We start from the raw sequence: 21,449 nt of genomic DNA, 5'->3' as shown, positions 1-21,449 counted from the left end.
TCTAGCTCTGAGTCTCTACTTTTATCCAAAGTAAAAAACACAAATTTCAAATTTTGCTACATAATACCAATTTGAGCTGGTCGGTCACTGATATAGCCTACAGTAGCCTATATGTGGTGTTCAATGCAGGCCTACATTACATGAGACTTTTAAACATGTTTTGCCATTATGAAGGGCTTGACATTAATAATTGATGTTTTACTTGATCTAACTCTATGGGCCAAATAGGTGACTGTCAATTGCATGGTATTTTGTTGTATGATGCAAGAAACCACCTTAGAAAATAAAATGTATTATTATCACCATACAGAGAATTAGACAATGTAGGCTACCCTCTGCCTATTTGTTAATTAGAATATTCAAGCCTGTCTCAAAATACAACAGTGCTCCTTTAAGACATAAGCTTTTTACCTGACTGGCTTTCAAAGACATTTTGAAATGTAGCCTACATGTTTTGTCCTCTTGTAGGAAGCAGTAACTCTCCATTGCCGACATATACTTATCTATAACTGGGCAAATAACTCACAATCAAAGAATTTCCACAAATGTGGATGTGGCTGATCTGAAAAGTGCATTCTCTTGCAGGTGATTGAAAGACCGGCTTGCGGGCTACCCTTCGACAGAATTCCACTCCGCTGCGCACTGGCTCTGCCTACAACAAAGTCAGACTCAATCTTGCAAAGTTAGATTTGTTTTGGTTTGTTGTATTGAAAAGGGGCTGATATGTTGATTAGATCACAGAAAAAACTTTGATCTATGTATTGCAAACTAATGTGACCAACTCAGTGAAGTTCAATGTCTTGCGTCTGTGCAGCCTGGCATTTCTTCTGCGCGGCCGTCCTGGAAGAGGTGCACAGCCACGCACAAACACATGCAGTTTAGAGGGAACATTGTTTAGACTGATGATTGCACATAAAGATAGTTCCTACATGATAGTGCGCTTGCTTTTTTATATAACAAAGTTGCATATCCAACTGATATTGTGTCCTTTCCGTCATCCTGTGAAACCCGTTCATTGCTCCTCACAGCTATATTTGTGATTCTTGGTCTGTGTTATTTAATCTGTCTGTGTGTGTGTAGGAAGTTGTGTGAGTGGGCCCGTTTTGTGTGTAGAAGATTGTATAAGAAATGATATGTTGACAGTAATGATAAGATTGTTTTCATTTTGCGTAGACTAAAAACTTAAGCAGGATCCTTTACTCGTTGCAACAATTTACACAATTGACCATCGAGGCGGCAGGAGGCCTAGAGCAGGTTCACAAAAATCGCTTCAGGGGCCACGTTTTGTTTTTTGCAGTAGCACTACATAGCTGATTCAAATAATCAAAGCTTGATAAGCTGGTTATTTGAATCAGCTGTGTAGTGCTAGGGCAAAAACCAAAACATGCACCCAAGGGGGTCAGCCCCTTACACGGTCTGGACGTGTGAGGGGCTGAGTAGTCTGTGCCATGAAGCGATCCTCGCTATATGAGCCTTGTTACAGTTCCCGCCAAGTGAGTATGTTACGTGTGTGTGTGTGTGTGTGTGTGTGTGGGGTTATACAATACACATGCAAGCCTGAACAGACAGGTGCGTCATGCATACAGGTGTCACACACACACACGCTATAAAACAAAAAAAATAAATACAATGGGATCCTTTAATTGAAATAAGTCAGGGGAAACAGACTTACTTTCATTTAGACATTTATGAATGGTTTTCTTAAATGAGAGTAGTAATGTCTTCAAAGGGGTCAGGGAAACAGCAAGGTGGAATACAGAGAAACGTTCCTCTCAGAAATGATTTCAAAATGGCACACAATGGACACAAGGCTCACATGACTAACAGAACATTTTTGAGAACAACCTGGATCTCCTTGTCACGACCAGCAAGCGTCAGCAGTGAGACACCAGGCAACGAGGAGCAGGCGTGATTACATTCAACACACACCTGGTGTTGTGACCAGAACGGCAACCCGTCACTGATCCACTCATCAACACCTGTGTGGCCATTTCTGATAGTACAGCAGGTGTTTATGACAATTGAAAGAAAAAGAAAATACTTGCTCGAAGCAACAATAAAACATACAAATCTTATAATTTGAGTAAAAGGAGGTCTGCTTAAGTATAAGGCTACGTTTACACAGGTCGAACAATTCTGATCTTTTCACTAATTGGTCTTTTGACCAATTAGATCAGCTTTGAAAAAGATCTGTGATTGGTCATAAGATATCAATTGGGCTGCCTGTGTAAACGCAGCCCAAGTGCTAGTCGACCCTTGTAAATCATATGGCTGGTGTGTCTCAGAGCAGAGGTGTTGAGACCAGTCCTTAATTAAAAACAGGGTTTTACAAATGTACATATACACCTTGTACAGTGATTCCCTAAATCCCATTCCTTTTCGCTGTAGCACTTGTTCTATTCACAACGATCAGTCAGAAACAAGAACGTAATACTAGTTCATTTCATTGAATTACAGTTAAATGGTAGTACTCTGTCCTGCATCTTCTCATATTCCAGAGTAGGTTCTTGAGCACTGTGTCGGAAACATCCGTGTAGTGTGACGTGGCAAATTAATCTACTGATACTCGTCAGGCAAGTTTACGTCAATCAGCTAGCTCGCACACACCAACACGACCGCACTCTGACACACACACATACACACATTCAGTTTTGTATCTCTTTTCTCCAAGCACACAGTCAAACACATTGAGGGAGAAACATCTTAATTGTTACCACCATCACAAATTTACCTCCCACCCCCCTCCTTTCCCAGTAGAACCACTTCAACACTATTGGTAACAGCTAGTTCCAGAAAAAGAGCACTTGAATAAATCACAGAAATATGACTCCTTATCAACTGTAACAATCAATCAGAGGGGGGGGGGTGTAATATATTTCTCATTTTTGAAAACAAGAATCACTTGTTTGAGTTGTTTTTCTTCTACCCAGCTGTGTGAGTTACTGGGTTAGTGTGAGAGGGACAAGGGGAGATAGAAAGAGGGAGTTTCAGAGAAAGAGCGAGAGAAAGAAAGAAATGGAGAGATCAGTGCCTCAAATCTGAGGAGCAGTAGTGTCCTATAGCGCCACCTATAGGTTCTAGTCCTCCCTGTGCATGGCTGATGTGCTACTGCTGCTGCTGACGACGTGAGATACTGAGGTCCTGTGCGGTTCACAGGCTGCAATTGTGCATGACCATAGTGTAGGCGAAGTTTGAGAAGACAAGATGGCTGCAAGCCTAGGCACTTAGATCCCCGCTGTAACCAGAGATCCATCAGCCTGTGGTGTCTCAAGACTGCAGTCTTTTTTTATAAGTGTGGACGCGAGTGTGTGAGCTGATGCGGTGTGTGTCTCTCCAGTGTGTGTGTGTGTATGGTGGAGACTGTCACTCTCGTATGCTGGCGGAGTAAGAGAACTGGGGGAAGTGTGCTGGCTGGTTGGGGTCCTCACAGTCCAGATTGTCATCTGGAAAACAGAGAAAACAGTCAGTGTCAGCGCTGTAACAACGTCCCTGCTGGTGGCATATAGTGGCACAAATCAGGTTTCCATCCAACCTTTTAAATGCGAGTAAAGTATATGTCGGATAAACAAAAGTCACGACAGACGTGATGGAAACAGCAAATTTGTCAGTCAACTTTACAAATGTCAAACTAAATACGCTAGACAATATTGATAGGGGGAAGAAAAAAAAAATCTATACAGTTACATATCGGGATACTATTTTTGATGATATATCGTAAAGACAATATCGCTAGTTGGCTGTACCTGCACCAAAAAGTATTTTTCATTCATAGCTTGTTCTCGATCTTTTCAAATAGGAAGACATTTTGTTTTCAGCACTTATGTACCTGACTGAACAAAAAAAACTTGTTTTCGCATGTGCGTGAGCTGATGGGTGTGCGCCTGCTCATGTTTTTTTATTCGAGCAATATGTTTGGAACATCGAATCGTAATGCGTATAGAATCATGAGAATCACAATACATATCGGCACCTAAGTATCGTGATGTCCCTTGCAATTACCTGGATCTTTTTGTGTCAGTAAAATGAATTATGCAAGAAATGGCAGTGGAAATGCCTTTCTGCTCAAATATCCATATCAAAACAAACTTGGGAGTCACACAATGATATGGTGTGTGGTCCACCCAGTACGACTCGGGAAAGCATGCCATTTTTTAGGCTACAGATGAAATAAGTTCTGAACTTCACAGGGGGGTGAAAGTGCACAGTGATGAGCATGATGCTCCTTTTGTTTTTATGTACATTCTAGAATATTCGCATGAACATCTGTCGCCAAGTGGATGAAAACCTAGCTACACACTAATAAAAAACACTTGCAAACTCTCATGCACTCATAAACACGCACACACGCAAACTCACACTTGTCTGGAGGTGTGACTGTGATGGTCTGTGCCGTGAACTCATCGTCAAAGTAGCGGGTGTCGGTCTCTGACGTCACCTGAGGCTTGAAGGGCGGAGTCAGCTGAGGAGGGAGAGAGCAGAGATTGGCTAAAAGGTTCAGAAGTGGACATCACAGTACCAACCTTTCCTATGCCATCTCAGAAGACTTGTAAAACATATTGATATTGGCCGAGTTCGAGAGCATCAAATGTGTGATGCATTGTGGGTTAATTCTGATTGACTGCCATCTACAAATAATAACGATCTATGATGCAACCAGCTCTGTGGCCTTATGGTTAAAGTGTCTGCCTGGAGATTGATAGGTTGAGTCATACCAAAGACTCTGAAAATGGGACCTCATGCCTCTCTGCTTGGCACTAGTATCAAGTTTTAATGTCACATTCACAAGACATCTGTGGCATTGTGTTGTGTGACAAAACTGCCCATTTTAGAGTGGCCTTTTATTGTCCCCCAGCACAAGGTGCACCTGTGTAATGATCACATTGTTTAATCAGCTTATTGATATGCCACACCTGTCAGGTGGATGGATTATCTTGGCAAAGGAGAAATGCTCACTAACAGGGATGAAAAAAAAAAGGTGCAACATTTCAGAGATTTTATTTCAGCTCATAAAACATGGAACCAACACTTTGCATGTTGCGTTCATATTTTTGTTCAGCGTAGGTGGGTGAGGGCAGTGTGGCATACAATTGAGATGTCGTCTATGGATCTGATTGGGCAGTATGCAAATTAGAGTGGGTCTAGGGTGTCTGGTATGATGGAGTTGATGTGTGCCATAAGCAGCCTTTCAAAGCACTTCATAATTACAGATGTGAGTGCTACAGAGTGGTAATCATTGTGGCATAAAGCCTTGGAGTTCTTGGGAACAGGAATGATGGTCATCTTAAAACGTGTGGATTACAGACTCAGTCAAAGAGAATATGCCTGCAATCTGATCTGCGCATGCTCTGAGAACATGCCCTGGAATACCGTCAGGTCCCGCGAGTGTTGACCTGATTAAAGACCTTACTCACATCGGCCTCAGAGAGAGAGCGAGAGATCACCCAATCGAAGCCCTCACGTACGGTATGGTGTTGTTATTGTCAAAGAGTGCATAAAATGGGTTGAGTTCATCTGGTAGAGGCATCGTTGGGCAGATCACGGCTGGGTCTTCCTTTGTAATCCGTAATGGACTGTAGCCCCTCCCACATGCGACGGGGTCGGAGCCTGTGTATTATAGTCCTACTTTATTCATATGTTGTCCTGTTGCTCGTTTGATGACTCTGGAGGTCTTGTACTTATTCCTGTCCTCGGCTGTAGCCTCAGGGTTGTCTGCGATGGCCCTGTGTGCAGTAGCCCTGTCCTTTCGTTTAGCTCCAACCTCTGTGTTAACCCAGGGCTTTTGATTAGGGAAGCAGCGAACCTTGACTGTGGGGACAACTTTCGCCGATGCATTTCCTTATGAAGCCGGCGACGGAGGTGGTTAGCTTGTTGATGGTATCGTTAGGGTCTCTGAACATATTCCAATCATCAAGGAAAAGGATTCGGGATCCTCTCTGCTTAGTACTCAGCATTAAGGAAAAGGATTTGCTTTAGTCCCTGCGAAATACTAGCACCCTGTCCAGGGGGTGCACGAGGTGTACTTCTACATCAAGCTGCCTCACGCTACAGAAACAAGTGATAGTCTCCTGCCCGATGGGGCGTTCTAGCTCAGACAAGGCAAATTAATTTACTTATTGATGATGCAAGGTCATTTGGGAATCAGTCATTCAACAGTTGATGTCAAACAAGTGCAACTACAAACAAAATGACCTGGAATGCCACCATTTGACTGATTTAGTACCCCTAATCTATCAGCCTACATTCACTCACCTTCCTATCTACCACATCCTGCCAGTTGATGGAGGTGAAGAACTTGTGAGACATCACATCTTTGGCATCATCTGGTCCTCCCCCTAACCTGTCAATAAACAACAGGATATCAGAGAACTCCGCTTGATTCTCACCAGTATTTTCTACTACATTAGGGGCTGTGTGGGCAGGGCCTGCAATCATGAGCGCACACACACACACCTTTCGTGAGCAGACACCCAGCCTAACACAAATGGTGTCCTCCCTGAGCAGGCCAGTCAAACAGTCACACAGACCCATATCCGAACCCCACCACGACATACCTCTGCTTGGGGTCCTTTTTGAGCAGGCCTGCGAGCAGCGCCTTCCCCTCGGGGGCCAGGTTCCGGGGAAAGCGGATCTCCTCCATGAGGATGAGCTCAAACAGCCGCTCGTGGTCCTGGTTGTAGAAGGGCAGCCGACCGCACATCATCTCGTACATGACCACGCCCAGGCCCCACCAATCCACAGCGCGACCGTAGTCATTGTCCTCCAGCACCTTGACGTGCAGGGAGGTAGGGGAAAAAAAATAGTCTTAGTCACTTTATTGGGGCCTTCAAAATAAAATGTTCCATAGGCAATTGATTGATGACATTAGCATACCTCCTATCTAAATACTCACAGCGTTAAGATTAACTTTTAAAAAAACACAATGAAGAATCAGTAGATAAGAGAACCAATCTTAAGCAGGATATCTGCAGGTTCCATGAAGTAGAATTTTAAACTTTAAGACCTTTTTAATGCCACTTGGAATACAATTTAATACCAATTTTGAGGTCTGCACACCACACACTTGCTAATATTCCTTTCCAGAAATGAGCCCATGTTAGCAAAAATAGGTTTTTAGGACTGGCTCTAAAAAGGCTATAGACTACAGGGTTCATATTATCAGGCAGGTGTGTTATTTTAGCAATGAGCATTCTCCCGTAGGCTAAAGGATGTAAACTCAGCAAAAAAAAGAAATGTCCTCTCACTGTCAACTGCGATTATTTTCAGCAAACTTAACATGTGTAAATATTTGTATGAACATAAGATTCAACAACAGACATAAACTGAACAAGTTCCACAGAAATGTGACTCACAGAAATTGAATAATGTGTCCCTGAACAAAGGGGAGGTCAAAATCAAAAGTAACATTCAGTATCTGGTGTGGCCACCAACTGCATTAAGTACTGCAGTGCATCTCCTCCTCATGGACTGCACCAGATTTACCCATTCTTGCTGTGAGATGTTACCCCACTCTTCCATCAAGGCACCTGCAAGTTCCCGGACATTTCTGGGGGGAATGGCCCTAGCCCTCACCCTCCGATCCAACAGGTCCCAGACGTGCTCAATGGGATTGAGATCCGGGCTCTTCTCTGGCCACGGCACAACACTGACATTCCTGTCTTGCAGGAAATCAAGCACAGAACGAGCAGTATGGCTGATGGCATTGTCACGCTGGAGGGTCATGTCAGGATGAGCCTGCAGGATGGGTACCACATGAGGGAGGAGGATGTCTTCCCTGTAACGCACAGCGTTGAGATTGCCTGCAATGACAAGCTCAGTCCGATGATGCTGTGCCAGACCATGACGGACCCTCCACCTCGATCCAGCTCCAGAGTACAGGCCTCAGTGTAACGCTCATTCTTTCGACAATAAACGCGAATCCGACCATCACCCCTGGTGAGACAAAACCATGACTCGTCAGTGAAAAGCACTTTTTGCCAGTCCTGTCTGGTCCAGCGACGGTGGGTTTGTGCCCATAGGTGACGTTGTTGCCGGTAATGTCTGGTGAGGACCTGCCTTACAACAGGCCTACAAGCCCTCAGTCCAGCCTCTCTCAGCCTATTGCGGACAGTCTGAGCACTGATGGAGGGATTGTGCATTCCTGGTGTAACTCAGGCAGTTGTTGTTGCCATCCTGTACCTGTCCCGCAGGTGTGATGTTCGGATGTACCGATCCTGTGCAGGTGTTGTTACACGTGGTCTGCCACTGCGAGGACGATCAGCTGTCCGCCCTGTCTCAGGCGTCTCACAGTACAGACATTGCAATTTATTGCCCTGGCCACATCTGCAGTCCTCATGCCTCCTTGCAGCATGCATAAGGCACATTCCCGCATATGAGCATGGACCCTGGGCATCTTTCTTTTGTTGTTTTTCAGAGTCAGTAGAAAGGCTTCTTTAGTGTCCTAAATTTTCATAACTGTGACCTTAATTGCCTACCGTCTGTAAGCTGTTAGTATCTTAACGACCGTTCCACAGGTGCATGTTCATTAATTGTTTATGGTTCATTGAACAAGCATGGGAAACCGTGTTTAAACCCTTTACAATGAAGATCTGTGAAGTTATTTGGATTTTTTCGAATTATCTTTGAAAGACAGGGTTCTGAAAAAGGGACGTTTGTTTTTTTGCTGAGTTTAGTGGCTAGGCTAGATGGATGAAGCATGGGTTTGCCCATATGCATTTGTTTAGGATACCCCTACGAGCTAATCATGACAAACTAGCTAGATGACAAACAAAGTGTTCAGAATTGTAGCTTCGATACCAATACCAGCTTTGTATAATTATACTCAATACCATAACTGTGAAAAAATGCCTTAAGTCAAATATACAGCACTGTTACTGTATAAAACACGTGGTCAACTATCTGGAGAGCTAGGTCACTTGGTGTGCAGGCTTTTGATCAAGCACTGCTCAAACACACCCGAGTCAGCTTAACAAGGTCCTGTTGAGCAGTTGATTTAGAGTTGGAACAAAAGTCTACACACCCAGTTAGGCTTGGGCGATAAACTGTTTATACTGTATACCGGGGTATTTCGAAATACTGACAGTATGATTTTCAATAATTTGGGGTTGGTGGCACCCCAGCCTCGCCGGGGCTGTGGGGGTGCGTTCTACGCATAACTATAACAAATCTAAGATGTGTCAAATAAATGATACGCAGCTCAGGGCTCCAACTATGCATTTGGTTTGCCAACTTGTTAGCTAAGTGGCTAGGCTGTCAAGATGAAGCTTATTGGTTACAGCAAAGACATTCAATCCCCTCCTGGATCAAGGGGCGGCAGGTAGCCTAGAGGTTAGAGCATTGGGCCAGTAACTGGAAGGTTGCTAGATGAAATCCCAACGCTAACAAGGAAAAAAAAAATCTGTCCTGCCCCTGAACAAGGCAGTTAACCCACTGATCAATGAAAACCAGAAGCTCCTGAGCTCAATTTTGAGTCTCATAGCGAAGGGTCTGAATACTTATGTAAATAAGGTATGTTATTTATTTTTAAGAATAACAATGTAGCACTAGCTTGGTCACTAGTCATGCCCAGCAACGTGCCCTCACCTCCGGTGCAAGGTACTCTGGGGTGCCACAGAAGGTCTTCATGGTGGCGCCGTCCGTGATACCTTCCTTACATAGCCCAAAGTCGGTGATTTTAATATGTCCGTCATTGTCCAGCATTAGATTCTCCAGCTGAGAAAAGACACCAGGATGGATGAGACATTAGAACAGAGTGCCTGGTGATGTCACTATCATCAAAGGTTACAGTTGAGTAAGTTAATCAGTCTGCACCCTGACAGAACACCTACTTATATGTTGATCTTGATGGCTAGCTAGCAAACGGAAATCAGCCATCCAGGTCACACTTTCGAGTGTTAATTGATTTTAAAAAGTTGTGCTTCACAAGTCATACCAAAAATTATGAGAATGGTCAATGGTACTTTTGTAAACGTCTTGAGAATTTACATGATAAGGCATGATTATTATTACAATTTGAAAAAACAAATCCTTTGATGTATGAAGGGAGCGAAGAGCAGGACAAAATCAACACAGATAGTGCTTACCTTCAGGTCCCTGTATACCACATCACGAGAATGGAGGTACTCCAACGCAGATACAATCTCAGCGCCATAGAAACGGGCCCGGTCTTCCGTGAACACACGATCCCGAGACAGGTGGAAGAAGAGCTGGACGGAAAAAGACAGCAAGAGAGTGTGAAAAGGGGAAACTATTAATTTGAGATGCTTTAATATAAAAAAAATGTTCTTGATTGCTTGCACACTATTTTTGAAACAGCCACTAAACTGCAAGTGTTTGCCAAAACAAAACATCTCTTGCTAAATGCACTAACACCATCAAAACTTAAAATACCTTTCACACTAGCTGTGGTTGCTGACGCATATGTGGTTGAATCAATCAGCATACATGGACACACATGCTTTGTTTAATTCCAGTGGCAGGTCATTGGTAAAAATAGAAGAGTAGAGGGCCTAGAGAGCTTCCCTGCGATACACCAGACTTAACATGTTTGACATTATAGAACATTCCATTAAAAGAAAAACCTCAGTTCTATGAGAGAGAAAGCTCTGAATGCACAATATGTTAGAGGTTGCTATCAAAGACCACTCAAATGTAACAGTACAGCTCCCACAACCTCCTTACCAATTTCTTTCAACCAATCATCAGTCATTTGTGTCAGTGCAGTACATGTTGTGTGCCCTTCTCTAAGCTTGCTGATAGTCTTGTTAATTTGTTTACAGCGAAATAGCATTGTATTTCGTCAAACAACATTTTTCTAAATGTTAGCTAAGAGCTGTCAGCAAGCTGATAGGTCTGCTATTATAACGAGTAAAGGCCGCTTTACCACTCTTGGGTAGTGGAATGACTTCTGCTTCCCTCTAGGCCTGAGAACAAGCACTTTCCTCTATGCTCATATTAAAGATATGACAGATACGAGTGGCTATAGAGTCAGCTACCATCCTCCCTAGCTTTACATCTAAGTTGTCAATGAGAATATTTATTTTACAAAACAAACTAACACCCTTAGACCTTAGAACACATGTCACCAAACTATCATTCGTCATCAAATGGTAATTTCATCAGATCAGTGTTTCTTAATCCTGGTCCTGGGGTGCACATTTAGGTTTTTCTCTCTTGTAATGGAGATTTGTGTCAAATGTTTTGCAAAAAAGTGTTTCGCATTTGCATTTAGCATGAAAACAATGTGAAATGACAAACGTATGTAAAAAAAAAAATTAAAATATTATTTTGGCCATATGGATACCAGTTTCAATCAGTGTTCAAGCAATTGATAAAACTGTAATGACACATTCATGTTGTTTGTGTGTGTGACATTGGGACACCCACCTCTCCTCCGTTGGCATATTCCATCACAAAACATAATCGGTCATGAGTCTGGAAAGCGTATTTCAGTGTCTGGAAGAGTGGAAAGAGACAATTGATCAATTTCCCATCCCGCAAGCCCTCCTATAAATAAACAGCAAGTGTGGGTGTTCTGTTTTGGACCAGCACACGTAATGAGTTGACAGTAACACAGAACACTCACTGTGAGGAAGGGATGCCGGGTGTTCTGTAACACTCTGCTCTCTGTAACCGTGTGCGCAACCTCATCCTGGACACACATTTACACAAAATCAGATCAGAGGGCCAGCCTTTCACAGCAACAATAAACCCCAAAACACAGAGTACTTAAGCCCTTAGCTTGTAACTAATTATAAAGTGGGTTGTTCGAGCCCTGAATGCTAACCAGTTTATAATAGCAATAAGGCACCTAGGGGGTTTGTGGTATATGGCCCATATACCACGGTTAAGGGCTGTGTCCAGGCACTCTGCGTTGTGCATAAGAACAACCCTTAGCTGTGGTATATTGGCCATATACCACACCCCCCCAGGCCTTATTGCTTAAATATACCACTCACCACCTAAAAATGCCTTATACAGGACAATTGGACTAAATAGATTAGGCCTAATACCAAAGGTATAAAATTGATGGCCAGTAGTCTTCACCACCATAAAGTGGTATAGGTTAGGCCTATTTCTTTACCTTAGCGATGATGACCTCCTTGCGCAGGATCTTCATGGCGTAGTACATCCCCGTGGCTTTCTCCTTCACCAGGATAACCTTGCCAAATGTGCCCTTCCCCAGCAGCTTCAGGTAGTCAAAGTCGCTCATTGTCTGACAACACAGACACAGGGTTGAAAATTCAACCATCTTAGGTAACCTAGCCCAGCCAAACACATTGATGATGAAGTATGATACTTTACAACAGATCATTCACACCATAGACAAAATTGCCATGGGGGATGGGGGGGGCATGTCCCCACCCAATATTCAGAACAGGTCAATTCATCCCCCCCAATCATTTCATTTAAAATTATAATTGGTTGGGGGCCCCATGGAGGTCGGGGACCCCCCCAGCTAGCATATGAACACAAACTATACTAAATATATTCACAGGTCACCTAATAATTAATTATTGTTTTGCATTGAAGGTCTACAGTAGCCTCAACAGCACTCTGTTGTGTAGAACCATGGTATAGCCGGAGGACAGCTAGTTTCCATCCTCCTCAGGGTACATTTGCTTTAATTCTAAAACCTAGCAGGCTGTTAGGTTCTAAATAAACAGAGTAAAAACTAAACGGACAACTATAAAAAGTTCAAACCAAGTTTATTCACCCAATGGGTCAGACAGCTGAACAGACAAAGACATGTTCCCACCAGCACAAGTGTATATATACACACCACACTTTAGGTAAAGTCTCCTCCTCTTCGGTAAACATTACATCTTTATTGCTAGGCATGAAAATAAGTGATGTGGGTAATAAACGGTTCCTTCTCCCTTAATGTGACCTGACCTCGGCACCCATTCCTCACTAATCCACAGCTCTCCACCCTTATCCGTGACCGCAACCATGTGATGGCCTTTCCCTTACTCAGTAACATTCCAAGCCCCTGGCTCATATCCAAACTTAATTGACTCCAACATACATTCCTCCTATAGATAACCATTAACTTCTGGGGTAGAAACCAGACTGTGGGCCTTCTCCTTTCCATAGGATACCTGATGTCTAACAATAACATGTTCAGACAGAACGTAAACGTTCTGCATTCCCCTCTCTCCCTCCACAACATGAACAAGGATATTTCAAGTTCAGAAGTCTATAAGAGCTCTTGCAGCATGAACTGACATGTCCACCCAATAAAAAAAATCTGAGGATGGATCTAGTACTAAAAGCAGAAGCTACTGCTTGCTAGCTAGCACTGCCGTTCATAAAATGTGGTGAGTAGTTGACACAAAGGAGAGATGTTTTTGTCACTTTGACTTAGCTAGCGAATGCAGCTAGCTATTAGCCTACTCAAACACCAGGATCAAACAGAGGCATGCTATGTTAGCTAGCTGGCTATCCAACACTGGAACTCTTCCAAGTCAAGGTAAGCTTTTGGTTTTATTAATTTATTGCCACCGGGGCCTGCCGATGTAACTGCTAAACTGCTTGATGACTGTACTGCATGATTGTAGCAGGTTTACTAACGCGTTAGTTCTAGTAGCTATGTTGACTAACTTTGACGTAAGCTAATATAATATGGATAATAAATGGCACCGAAGGAGATGGCTGCTGTTTTACGATCCCGTATCCAATTGTGCATGTTTTTTTTGCGTTATTTGTAACTTATTTTGAACATAATGTTTTTGCCACCGTGTCTTATGACCGAAAAGAGCTTCTTGATATCAGGGCAGCGATTACTCACCTCGTACTGGAGGAATTCTTCAACGAGTCGGACGGGAAGGATTTACTTCAGACGCCCGACAGGGCCCTCACCTCCGTCATTCGAAGGAGGAAAAGACATATCGTGGACGACTGTCCGGGTGCCTTGTAAGGATCCGTCGCAGAGAGGGTAATCTACCTTTACCGTCGGTCCTATTAGCCAACGTACAATCAATCGATAATAAAATAGACGAACTACGAGCACGTATATCCTACCAACGGGACATTAAAAACTGTAATATCTTATGTTTCACAGAGTCGCGGCTGAACGACATGATTAACATACAGCTGGCAGGTTAAGCTTTTTCGGCAGGATAGTACAGCGTCTTCTGCGGCGGCCTATGTATATTTGTAAACAAAAGCTGGTGCACGAAATCTAAGGAAGTCTCAAGGTTTTGCTCGCCTGAGATAGAGTATCTCATGATAAACCGTCGACCACACAATTTACCAAGAGAGTTTACACCTATATTTTTCATACCCGTCTATATACCACTGCAAACAGATGCTGGCACTAAGACCGCACTCAATGAGCTGTATACGGCCATAAGCAGACAGGAAAATGCTCATCCAGAGGCGGCGCTCCTAGTGGCCGTGGACTTTAATGCAGGGAAACTTTCGTTCTACCTAATCTCTACCAGCATGTTAAATGTGCAACCAGAAGGGGAAAAAAACTATAGACCACCTTTAATCCACACACATAGAGAGACGCGTACAAACTACAAAGCTCTTCCTCGCCCTCCACTTGGCAAATCTGACCATTATTCTATCCTCCTGATTCCTGTTTATAAGCAAAAACTAAAGCAGGAAGCACCAGTAACTCGGTCAATAAGAAAGTGGTCAGATGTAGCAGATGCTAAGCTACAGGACTGTTTTGCTAGCACAGACTGGAAAATGTTCTGAGATTCTTCCGATGGCATTGAGGAGCAAACCACATCAGTCACTGGCTTCATCAATAAGTGAATCGATGACGTCGTCCCCACAGTGACTGTACATACATACCCCAACCAGAAGCCATGGATTACAGGCAAAATCGACACTGAGCTAAAGGGTAGAGCTGTCGCTTTCAAGGAGCGGGACATTAACCCGGAAGCTTATAAGAAATCACGCTATGCCATCCGACGAACCATCAAACACGCATAGCATCAATACAGGACTAAGATTGAATTGTACTACACCGGCTCCGATGCTCATTGGATGAGGCAGGGCTTGCAAACTATTAGAGACTACAAAGGGAAGCACAGCCACAAGCTGCCCAGTGACACAAACCGACCAGACAAGCTAAATGACTTCTATGCTCGCTTCGAAGCAAGTAACACAAAACATGCATGACAGCACCAGCTGTTCCGGACGGCTGTGTGATCACACTCTCCGTAGCCGATGTGACACAGGTCAACATTCACAAGGCTGCAGGGCCAGACGGATTACCAGGACGTGTACTCCGAGCATGTCTTCACTGACATTTTCAACCAGTCCCTGATTGAGTCTGTAATACCAACATGTTTCAACCAGACCACCAAAGTCCCTGTGCCCAAGAACACTAAGGTAACCTGACAAAATGACTACTGACCTGTAGCACTCACGTCTGTAGCCATGAAGTGCTTTGAAAGGCTGGTCATGGCTCACATCAACACCATCATCCCAGAAACCCTAGACCCTCTCAAGTTTGCATACTGCCCCAACCGATCCACAGATGATGCAATCTCTTTCCAACCTGGACAAAAGGAACACCTACAGTTGATCGGAAGTTTACATACACTTAGGTTGGAGTCATTAAAACTCGTTTTTCAACCACTCCACAAATTTCTTGTTAACAAACTATAGTTCTGGCAAGTCGGTTAGGCCATCTGTGTGCATGACAAGTAATTTTTCCAACAATTGTTTAGACAGATTATTTCACTGTATCACAATTCTAGTGGGTCAGAAGTTTACATACACTAAGTTGACTGTGCCTTTAAACAGCTTGGAAAATTCCAGCAAATTATGTCATGGCTTTAGAAGCTTCTGGTAGGCTAATTGACATCATTTGAGTCAATTGGAGGTGTACCTGTGGCTGTATTTCAAGGCCTACCTTCAAACTCAGTGTCTCTTTGCTTGACATCATGGGAAAATCTAAAGAAATCAGCCAAGACCTCAGAAATTTGTTTTAGACCTCCACAAGTCTAGATCATCCATGGGAGCAATTTCCAAACGCCTGAAGGTACCATGCTCATCTGTATAAACAATAGTACGCAAGTATAAACACCATGGGACCACAAAGCCGTCACACCGCTCAGGAAGGAGGCGCGTTCTGTCTCCTAGAGATGAACGTACTTTAGTGAGAAAATCAATCCCAGAACAGTAGCAAAGGACTTTGTAAAGATGCTGGAGGAAACGGTACAAAAGTATCTATATCCACAATTAAACAAGTCCTATATCGACATAACCTGAAAGGTAGCTCAGCAAGGAAGAAGCCACTGCTCCAAAACCGTCATAAAAAAGCCAGACTACGGTTTGCAACTGCACATGGGAACAACGATCGTACTATTTGGAGAAATGTCCTCTGGTCTGATGAAACAAAAATAGAACTGTTTGGCCATAATGACCATCGTTATGTTTGGAAGAAAAAGGGAGAGGCTTGCCAGCCGAAGAACACCATCCCAACCATGAAGCATGTGGGTGGCAACATCATGTGGGGGTGCTTTGCTGCAAGAGGAACTGGTGCACTTCACAAAATAGATGGCATCATGAGGGAGGAAAATTACGTGGATATATTGAAGCAACATCTCAAGACATCCGTCAGGATGTTAAAGCTTGGTCGCAAATGGGTCATGACCCCAAGCATACTTCCAAAGTTGTGGCAAAATGGCTTAAGGACATCAAAGTCAAGGTATTGGAGTGGCCATCACAAAGCCCTGACCTCAATCCCATAGAACATTTGTGGGCATAACTGAAAAAGCGTGTGCGAGCAAGGAGGCCTACAAACTTGACTCAGTTACACCAGCTCTGTCAGGAGGAATGGACCAAAATTCACCCAACTTATTGTGGGAAGATTGTGGAAGGCTACCCGAAACGTTTCACCCAAGTTAAACAATTTAAAGGCAATGCTACCAAATACTAATAGAGTGTATGTAAACTTCTGACCCACTGGGAATGTGATGAAAGAAATAAAAGCTGAAATAAATCATTCTCTACTATTATTCTGACATTTCACATTCTTAAAATAAAGTGGTGATCCTAACTGACCTAAGACAGGGAATTTTAACTAAGATTAAATGTCAGGAATTGTGAAAAACTGAGTTTAAATGTATTTGGCTGTGTATGTAAACTTCAACTGTATGTGAGAATGCATTGACTACAGGTAAGCGTTCAACACCATAGTGCCCACAAAGCTCATCACAAAGCTCATCTGGTAAGGGTAGTTAACAACACATCCGCCACGCTGATCCTCAACACGGGGGCCCCTCAGGGGTGCTCGGCTTCCGACCGCAAGCCACTACAGAGGGTAGTACGTACGGCCCAGTACATCACTGGGGCCAAGCTTCCTGCCATCCAGGACCTCTATACCAGGCGGTGTCAGAGGAAGGCCCTAAAAATTGTCAAACACTCCAGCCACCCTAGTCATAGACTGTTCTCTCTGCTACCGCACAGCAAGCGGTACCAGAGCGCCAAGTCTAACAGCTTCTACCCCCAAGCCATAAGACTCCTGAACAGCTAATCAAAGGGCTACCCAGACCCCTCTTATGCCGCTGCTCTCTGTTTATAATCTATGCATAGTCACTTTATCTCTACCTACATGTACATATTACCTCAATTACCCCGACTAACCGGTGCCCTCGCACATTGACTCTGTACCGCTGTATATAGCTTTGTTTGTTATTTTACTGCTGCTGTTTAAATTATGTTACTTTTATTTTCTACTTATCTATTTTTTACTTAACACTTATTTTCTTAAAGCATTGTTGGTTAAGGGCTTGTAAGCATTTCACTGTAAGATCTACACCTGTTGTATTCGGCGCATGTGACAAATAAAATGTAATATGATATGGTGAAAACGATGTAGGCTGTGTGTAGCAGTTATGATATGAAGGTTTGGCTTGGAAAAGGTGAGAGGAGGAGAGTGCGTAGATGCAAGAAGGAATTCTACAACCAAAATGATCCTGCGGTTTGTATGTAGCTGCTATGAAAGTTAATTGTTTGTGTGTGATCAGGGGTGTATTCATTCCACACATTCTATTAAAAAACATTTCGTAAACAGAAGCAAATGGAACGAAACAGAGATAAACATACCTAAATTTGTTCAATAGAATCTCTCGTTTGCAACTGTTGGACTAATGATTACACCCTAGATCAGCTAGATGCAGGCAAGAGTGTGCAAGGCGGTATTGAATGTGTTACTGTCTCACTCAACCTGTGCCCCTACGTTGTAAACGTTCATTCATAAGTTAGGTTGTAGCAACCTCATATGTATATGGAAAATTCTAGTATCATGTAGTAGCCTAAACCTATCGATGTTACATTGAGCTGGGTGAATGGAATATGAATGACAGTCATCCAATATGCTGTAATAGAAATAAGGCTATGCTCATAAAAAATATATCATCCTCCCTCATCTTAAAAATGTCACTGACTGCCACTGGTAGAAACAAACCAGGATTTAGCACCCAACCATATTGGAAGAATAATCTGAGTGAACATGTCTATCATGTCATAGAAACACACTCACCACTTTGGAGCGGGTCTTGGACATGGCCACCTCCATCTCCTCCATGCTGCTGTTGTCGCTGGGAGAGCCAAACAGGTCCATGGGCTCTTCCTCCTCTCGCACCTTCAACCCATTGGCCACTGCCTGGATGGCACGCATCCACTCCTCTCTGACACACACACAGCCAAATAATGTGCAATTACTACACCGTAGTGAGCTTGTAGAATTCCTCCGAACCACTTTTGCTGATGACTTACACAGAAACATATCCATCCCTCCCTCCACCTCTATGTAGACTGTTACCCCTCCTCCCCGCTCTCTTATCTACCCCTTCCATTGGCCCATTCTCACACCTCATAGTTGCCCCTATCCCCTCCTTACCTCTCTGCATTGCTTTCTACATGGAAGGTCCTCTCGATGACCGTTGTCCACTGCAGGCAGCGGATAACGAATGTGTTAGGCTTGGGCCGCTCTGTCTTCATCAGCTGGCATTCTGGGACAAATGGGGGGATTACGGCATTACAAATGTTTTAATGCCGCAATCCCGTGTTTTTACCTCATTTAATTTGTGAAGTGTGTGAAGACCCCCAAAGCAACATCTAGCCTTGAAAACACAAACATTTCATTTAAATGTTATGTACAGAGGTGGCTCTAAACACCCAGCAAAATAACAAACACTGCCGGAGACAAGAGCACGGGACATCAACAATAAAGTCCCCCCTTTGAAGGACCCTCACCTCCCACTGAGAAGTTGTTGAGCGGGGGCAAGCTCTGGACGGACAGCTCAGGCTTCTCTTTGTAGCCGATGAAGGAGCCGTCACTCTTTAGGATGAAGTAGCGCGGCCTCCAAGTCTTAATGTACTCACCTGCAGAGAGACAAGTGGGCTTGAGTACACACCCCCTGAATACTCTCATATAACCTAGTCCGAGGTCAGCCACAATGTACATTCAGTGGCAACTACATACAGCGTGGATTGGTTGTCTCTCTGCCTGGCTTTGTCAGAAATTGTGTTTTGAAAGTGATTATATTTGCTGTGAAAAATAAGAAATGGCGAGTCCTCACCTCTCTTGTGGAGCCATCCTTCTCGGACTACGCTGACCTCATTCATAGTCAAGGGTGGGATGGTCGTGAAAGGGGGTAGGGGAGGGGAACGGGTGGGGTTAAGGGAGGGGGGCCTGAGTGACTTGGACTGTCAGGAGGGTGTCAGTGTTTACAATAACCCAGCACCTAGACAAACAAACCACAACATGAGGAATATTAATGACTGCTAGCCTACATGAGTTTGCAAGACAGTCTGTGTAGGCTAGCCTATGAAGAGATGAGCAGAGATCAACAGCATTTTGTATCCAATATGATTTTCCAGACAAAAATACTACTGGCACCAAACCTTTCTGGATGAATGACAAAAAACTACAACTTTTATCTAGCATAGCTTTTATTTGACGCTGGGGCAAGACTTTATTGGTGCTGCAAGAACAGATAGATCAAAGAAATGTGCCAGAGGGTACCAGTAAGCACACGAGCCTGGCTGGGAGAAAGTGTTGCAATGGGTGTACAGAGAGCATTCGAGGTCGAATTGGTCAGCTAGCTAGGCTAGCAGACACTGTCAAATCAGTGGTTTAACCTATTGGTAAAAAAAACTGTACGACACTAATAAAGATGGCAAATTAGTTAGCTAGGCTACATCAAGTTTCAGGCTGACTTGAGATGCTGAGTGTCAAGACATGCTTAAAAAAATCAGTCTGAAACTTGATGTAACTAACGTTAACGTGCTACAGCTAAACAGTTCAAGTTAGCTAGCTAACTGTAGCGCAATGGCTCCAATCAATAACTACTCAGTTTTGTTGGCAATCAATGGATGGTTGATCTGTAGCTTGCTAAATTTAAATTGTAAATTGAAAGGGAATGGCATAAACTGTCTAAATGTTGTCTTGACACTTCTATCTGTAACGTTAGATCGGCTATTCCTGTTTTTGGTAACCAGCACACACGACACTAGCTATGAACTCTCTCATAGTAGCTAGCTAGCGTTAGCTGACAAGCCCAACTTCAACTATGTTTGGACAAGGACCGACAACACCTGTCACTTTCCCACCCGCAACCGAAACTAAAACGTAACGTACAAATTGACCTTCTTGACAACAACTTAGCGACTTAGCTACTCTTGAGCCAATATTGAAGAAACAAACATAAAAAAAACTCTAAGTTAACTGTTACTGTAACCTTTTACGTTAGCTAGCTATAGCAGCTAACTTCCATTAATACTCCCCACCATGGGCTGGTCTTAGGGGGGGAAATGTAGACACCGATGAACCCTGTCAACTCTGCAACGTTACAACAAGGCGATCTCAGCTAACGTAGCGTTGCCCTTTTTTTCTCTGCAGTGTAGCTAGCTAACGCGTAACGTTACCTGAGTTTCGACTGTTTTCTGCGGTGGCGTGTTTGAGACAGGGTGCACTAGTCTTCTAGTATGTACGCAGCAGAGCAGTAGCAAGCTATTTGCTCTTTGAATTAAAATGACCTGTAAAACGTATAAATGTGTATTTCTAAGCTGTTTTCTCTCCACGTTGTTCTTGTTTAAATCAGTTTGTTTTACAGGCTCAATCCAGTAATTTACAGGACATCCGATAAGGAATACCCCCCCAAAAAAGCTTACAACCGGAAATGACGCAATTGGGGTACGTATTTACGGACGTCAGCCTGTGAAAGAAGGCATATCAAACATTGTTTTAACCAACCCAAGATATACCAGAGCCTTTCATTTCCAATGGGAAGAAATTAATCAGAACAAGCAAGGAGGTAAAAAGAAGAAGCAAGGATGTGGTCAGAGCGAAGCACGAGAGAGCGAGATCCTATTGGCGCGTTCTAGCATTATTTGCATATTACCACCTACTCTGTAAAGTGCGCTTGTGCAATAACTATATTCGCCCTTGCACTCCTTCTAAACAACGGCATTTTTGTAAA

At 43.5% G+C, this 21,449-nt stretch overlaps 1 protein-coding gene across 2 annotated transcripts; it reads right to left on the bottom strand.

The window, feature by feature from the left end:
* Nucleotides 1-1,638: 1,638 nt before the first annotated feature.
* On the bottom strand, nt 1,639-21,228 carry LOC115154910 (RAC-beta serine/threonine-protein kinase-like). 2 transcript variants are annotated; one of them, XM_029701622.1, is made up of 14 exons: nt 20,896-21,228; nt 19,548-19,712; nt 19,222-19,350; nt 18,866-18,977; nt 18,506-18,653; nt 12,080-12,211; nt 11,582-11,647; nt 11,383-11,451; nt 10,080-10,202; nt 9,580-9,708; nt 6,552-6,766; nt 6,250-6,337; nt 4,357-4,459; nt 1,639-3,443 (listed from the first exon to the last, which is right to left on the bottom strand). In XM_029701622.1, exons 2-14 carry the CDS (start codon nt 19,591-19,593, stop codon nt 3,364-3,366), a joined length of 1,440 nt encoding a protein of 479 aa, XP_029557482.1. In that variant the 5' UTR covers nt 19,594-19,712; nt 20,896-21,228; the 3' UTR covers nt 1,639-3,363. The 2 variants fall into 2 exon arrangements, with proteins under 2 accessions (XP_029557482.1, XP_029557483.1); XM_029701623.1 differs by lacking the exon at nt 20,896-21,228 and adding an exon at nt 20,709-20,850.
* Between the last annotated feature and the right edge of the window lie 221 nt (nt 21,229-21,449).

This window comes from Salmo trutta, chromosome 19 (assembly GCF_901001165.1).
Source record: "Salmo trutta chromosome 19, fSalTru1.1, whole genome shotgun sequence".
NCBI lineage: Eukaryota > Metazoa > Chordata > Actinopteri > Salmoniformes > Salmonidae > Salmo > Salmo trutta.
The sequence above is the reverse complement of the archived record's forward strand: the minus strand, read 5'-3'. Positions and strand labels throughout refer to the sequence as shown.